Raw genomic sequence first — 6,106 nt, 5'->3', positions numbered from 1 at the left:
AATGTTAAATAGCATACTCTGTCATATATTTATGTTTATGTATTTGATATATAATTAAATATGAATGAAAAAATGAAAGAGAAAATACTAGGAAGGCAATATCACACTAGTATTTAATTCTATAAAACTCTACACACTGACCACAATGGAACCACAAATTTGACTCATAGCCTACTAGAAGTCTAGTAGGATAAAAGGGAAATGGAATCCATTATGCATCTCTTTGTGCCCAGTTATTCAGAAGAAGCATAAGCATTTATAACACTGTCACAAAAGCAAATCACTCAATCAACAGAAAGAGCCTATGTGATAGAGTAGTCAACATCCTTAGTGCGAGCATCCTTGAACACTCCATGTGATAGCAAAATTGTCTGCCTGTAGCCCAAGACTCATTCCATGCCAGATAAGCTGACAACATCATGCCAAAACTCAAATCAGTTGGAGTAATTAAATGGCAGTACAGAATGCCGGAGGGCTGTACAAAGCTGAGGAATGAAGAAATGCACCTGTGATCTGTCCAACAACCAGACAGAATCAGAGTACAAGACCTAAGTGATATAAGTCTTCTCAAATTATGTTCTCTTAAAAGATGCCTGTGACAAGATGAATTTTTCTTCTTAGGATAACTTACACTTTTTTTTTTTTTTTTTTACATAAAACCATTTGAAAGAAGCAATCCTAGGACATAGAGTCTACTCTCTGTCTTGACTACAGAAAGGCTTTTTTTTTTGGAAGAAAATAGCACATACTAACTTCTAACATCGTCGTCTTCTAAACAGCATAAGTTAAAGAAAGCAAAGATTAAAATAATCACTAGCTGTAAAGCAGGGATGAGAGTCAAAATATTTAAGTTAGTCTGGCACTGGCATGGGCCAATCAACAGATGCTAGATGCAGCCTCTTGTACTGGGGTAGGATTCTGGGTGTCTGGGCCCCCTCCTGGGCAGGACATTCACCTTTGAGTTACTAGGTGGCGGCGGCAAAGAGCCAACATGAAAGAAGGGTGAGGGGGCACTCGGGACCCAGAGCACCAGCTGTTTTCCAGTGACTATCTGGGTATTTAATGTTTTAACACTGGCACTTGGAGAAATGGCTGATTCTAGGTCTCAGGTATCCAAGATGATACCTGGAAGCATCTTGTAATGCAGAGAGGAAAGAAGTGCTAATAAACAAAAAGCAAAGCAGACAAATGGAAAACCACAATAATAGTAGTATGTCAAAGAGACAAATGAACCAACAGAAAGAGGTCTCAATGGCCAAAGCTGGAGCAATTTGAACAACAAAATAAAATAGTATTAGATTATAAAATATATATATAAAATATCCATGAGTCCATACTGATATAAATAAATGCATATAAGCAAGTAGATAAGAAACAGTAGATAAATCTCTCTCACAGAAAATTTCTAAATAATTTAGGGAGATGTTCCACACTCGAGGTGGAATATAACTCCCCAATTTTTAAGTACGAACTGCATATGGTAACTTCCTTTCCAAGGGAACAGTATGGAAGGGGGTGGAGAGTAACTTTATAATGGGAAAATCTGATCCTAATCAAACACGAATTCAGTCCAGACAATCAACAACAGCAGAGAAAAACTGTATTGTTAGTATGATACCCTTGATATGATATGATGAGATCAGCTTTTGCCTGTATAGTCTCCTCCCCCAAACCTGTACCTCCAGTCTAATCATGAGAAAAATATCAGACAAATCCTAACTGAGGGACATTCTACAAAGCACATAACAGCACACCTTAAAACTACTGGAGTCATCAAAAATAAGAGAAGTCTAAGACACTGTCACAGCAAAGAGAGAGCTAAAGAGACATGATGACTAAATTTAATGTGGTACCCTAAAAAGGACATTAGGTGACAACCAAGGAAATCTTATTAAGTATGGAATTTAGTTAATAATAATGTATCAATATCGGTTCATTAGTTGTGACAAATACTAATACTAATAGAAATGTTAATCATAGTAGGATATAGAATATATGGGAACTCTGTAATATCTTCACAACTTTTCTGTAAGTAAAAAACTACTCCAAATAAGATTTATTTTTTCTTTATACTGAGATGTATTTCATATACTATAATATCTACAAACTAGATTTAGTATATTCACAAAATTTTGCAACCATCACCACCACCTGTTTTCAGAACATTTTCTTTTTCTTATTAAGTTAATCACCATACATTACATCATTAGTTTTTGATGTAGTGTTCCGTGATTCATTGTTTGCATATAACACCCAGTGCTCCATGCAGAATGCGCCCTCTTTAATACCCATCACCGGGCTAACCCATCCTCCCACCCCCTCCCCTCTAGAACCCTCAGTTTGTTTTTCAGAGTCCATCTCTCATGGTTCGTCTCCCTCTCTGATTCCTCCCCCTTCATTTTTCCCTTCCTACTATCTTCTTCTTTTTTTACATATAATGAATGATTTGTTTCAGAGATACAGGTCTGTGATTCAACAGTTTTACACAATTCACAGCACTCACCATAGCACATACCCTCCCCAATGTCTATCACCCAGCCACCCCATCCCTCCCACCCCCTACTGCTCCAGCAAAACTCCGTTTGTTTCCTGAGATTAAGAATTCCTCATATCAGTGAGGTCATATGATACATGTCTTTCTCTGATTGACTTATTTCGCTCAGCATAATACCCTCTATTCCATCTAGGTCGTTGCAAATGGCAAGATCTCATTCCTTTTGATGGCTGCATAATATTCCATTGTGTATATATACCACCTCTTCTTTATCCAATCATCTGGTGATGGACATCTCGGCTCTTTCAATAGTTTGGCTATTGTGGACATTGCTGCTATAAACATCGGGGTGCATGAATCCTTTTGGAACCCTACACTTGTATATTTGGGGTAAATACCCAGTAGTGCAATTGCTGGGTCATAGGGTAGCTCAATTTTCAACTGTTTGAGGAACCTCCATACTATTTTCCAGAGTGGCTGCACCAGCTTGCATTCCCACCAACAGTGTAGGAGGGTTCCCCTTTCTCCGCATCCCCGCCGACATCTGTCGTTCCCTGACTTGTTAATTTTAGCCATTCTGACTGGTGTGAGGTGGTATCTCATTGAGGTTTTAATTTGGATTTCCCTGATGCCTAGCTATGTTGATAACTTTTTCATGTGTCTGTTGGCCGTTTGGATGTCTTCTTTGGAGAAATGTCTGTTCATGTCTTCTGCCCATTTCTTGATTGGATCATTTGTTATTTGGGTGTTGAGTTTAAGAAATTCTTTATAGATTTTGGATACTAGCCCTGTATCTGATATGTCATTTGCAAATATCCTCTCCCATTCTGTCGGTTGTCTTTTGGTTTTGTGGACTGTTTCTTTTGCTGTGCAAAAGCTTTTTATCTTGATGAGGTCCCAATAGTTCATTTTTGCCTTTGCTTCCCTGGCCTTTGGCGACGTTTCTAGGAAGAAGTTGCTGCGGCTGAGATCAAAGAGGTTGCTGCCTGTGTTCTCCTTTAGGATGTTGATGGACTCCTGTCTCACATTTAGGTCTTTCAACCATTTGGAGTCTATTTTTGTGTGTGGTGTAAGGAAATGGTCCAGTTTCATTCTTCTGCATGTGGCTGCCCAATTTTCCCAACACCATTTGTTGAAGAGACTGTCTTTTTTCCATTGGACATGCTTTCCTGCTTTGTTGAAGATGAGTTGACCATAGAGTTGAGGGTCCATTTCTGGGCTCTGAATTCTGTTCCATTGATCTATGTGTCTGTTTTTGTGCCAGTACCATACTGTCTTGACGATTACAGCTTTGTAATAGAGCTTGAAGTCTGGAATTGTGATGCCACCAGGTTTGCTTGTCTTTTTCAACATTCCTTTGGCTATTCGGGTCTTTTCTGGTTCCATACAAATTTTAGGATTATTTGTTCCATTTGTTTGAAAAAAGTGGTTGGTATTTTGGTAGGGATTGCATTGAATGTGTAGATTGCTCTAGGTAGCATTGACATCTTCACTATATTTGTTTTCCAATCCATGAGCATGGAATATTTTTCCATTTCTTTGTGTCTTCCTCAATTTCTTTCATGAGTGTTTTATAGTTTTCTGAGTACAGATTCCTTGCCTCTTTGGTTAGATTTATTCCTAGGTATCTTACGGTTTTGGGTGTGATTGTAAATGGGATCGACTCCTAGTCGTCGAGCAGCGCCCCGTTAGTTCTTGTTCCAGAGCTTCGTCTGACACGCCGGCTAGCGAGCCGCTTCTGCCGCCCTCTTTCTCCCTCAGCTCTTCTTCCTTTGCTCAGTTTGTTGGGAACGTGAAAGGAGAAGGCCCGGGGATGCCCCAAAACCCCTTCTGTTCCTGCCCATCGCAAGTGCCACTACTGTCGTGGGCCTCACCATCTCCTCCCTTTTCTCCCGTCTCTTTGGCAAGAGGCAGATGCGCCTTTTGATGGTTGGATTGGATGCTGCTGGCAAGACGACCATTCTGTATAAACTGAAGTTAGGGGAGATAGTCACCACCATTCCTACCATTGGTTTTAATGTGGAAACAGTAGAATATAAGAACATTTGTTTCACAGTATGGGATGTTCGTGGACAAGGTAAAATTAGGCCTCTCTGGAGGCATTACTTCCAAAATACCCAGGGTCTTATTTTTATGGTAGATAGTAATGATCGTGAAAGAATTCAGGAAGGAGCTGAAGAGCTGCAGAAAATGCTTCAGGAAGATGAGTTGCGAGATGCAGTGTTGCTGCTTTTTGCGAACAAACAGGATTTGCAAAATGCTGTGGCCATCAGTGAAATGACAGATAAATTAGGTCTTCAGTCTCTTCGTAACAAAACATGGTATTTTCAAGCCACTTGTGCTACACAAGGAACTGGTCTGTATGAGGGACTTGACTGACTGTCAAACGAGCTTTCAAAACGTTAAATGAAACTGGATATCTAACCAAGGACACATTTGATAGAATTGGTCTAGGCTTGTTACAACAAAATTAGTTTGCATCTTGGTTAGTAAACAGTATCTGGGACTGGTTTGGGCAGAATATTACAGGGTTTAAACTTATTTTGTTGCCAATTATTGTTGACCAAGTATAATATTGCTATTTAGCAATATGCTTGGTTTTAAAGAAATTCTCCTTAACTTGGGAAAAAAGTGTCCTCTTTTAATTGTAATTCCCTTAAGACTAAATGCCTGGACATAGCTATTGTGACACCTTTAAATAAATCCCTTTTGAATGTTTTTTGAGCCCATGAGAAATAATGTTTTAAAGTTATCTCCTTGCTACTTTACTGATACCTTTATCATTCCTGGGACAGGCTGCTGATTTAAAAAATGTAGCATTCCATTTGTATTTATTTTTCTCCCTTGCCAAAAAGATCTTCTACTGCTTGTACCAGCCAGGGAAATGCTCCAAAACACTATTCAGATCTCTTGCACTGAGGAACTTATATTCCCCCCCCCCCCCGCTTCTTGAATCCTGGCTTTCATCAGCCAAGCTTACCTTAGTGTGGTTTGGATTTGATAGCTAATTAGGTTCTGTGCTGGTTGCAAAGAGTTCATATTGAGATGATTTTTAATACCCAGCAGATTGTCTTCCTTTATATTGTATCTTTTTTATGTTGCATGTTGCATTTTGGTATCAGCCTGACACTTTGCCCAGTATATGACAGTTCTGCTGATGTTTTGTTTCTCGGTGAACATATCTTCATTAAGAGTTTTTGGAAAACTCATCAAACTCAGTAAGTTTTCTTCATAACCCATTTGGAATTATTCCTAATAAAATGATAAAAATATGTAATTGTGTGTGTTCTTTTTGAGTCTTGAAGATGTTTGAAATGGATTTTCTTATTTAGCAAAGTTAATTTGCATATATTACATTTTGTGAACAATAATACAGGTCTTAGTGAGTTTACTAATTGTTTAAATTGGAAATAAGGTATGGGTTGCTATCATATGTATAACAGTGGAAGTAACATCAAAATTTTAGTTTCCTTTAATAAAACAGAATTTGACACTGTACATTTCTAAACTCAGATCAAGAGTAAAAAGCTGTAATAAAATGAACTGCCCCCCCCCAAAAAAATGGGATCGACTCCTTAATTTGTCTCTCTTCTGTCTTGTTGTTGGTGTATA

General features: G+C 38.5%; 1 protein-coding gene across 1 annotated transcript; it reads left to right on the top strand.

The window, feature by feature from the left end:
* The first annotated feature begins 4,408 nt into the window (after window positions 1-4,408).
* On the top strand, window positions 4,409-4,873 carry LOC118356041 (ADP-ribosylation factor 4-like). Its single transcript, XM_035722435.1, has one exon. The coding sequence runs from the start codon at window positions 4,409-4,411 to the stop codon at window positions 4,871-4,873; it is 465 nt and encodes a 154-aa protein (XP_035578328.1).
* The last annotated feature ends 1,233 nt before the right edge of the window (window positions 4,874-6,106 follow it).

The sequence above is a fragment of the Zalophus californianus genome, chromosome 10, assembly GCF_009762305.2.
Source record: "Zalophus californianus isolate mZalCal1 chromosome 10, mZalCal1.pri.v2, whole genome shotgun sequence".
Lineage (NCBI taxonomy): Eukaryota > Metazoa > Chordata > Mammalia > Carnivora > Otariidae > Zalophus > Zalophus californianus.
This window is presented reverse-complemented; position numbering and strand designations above follow the sequence as displayed.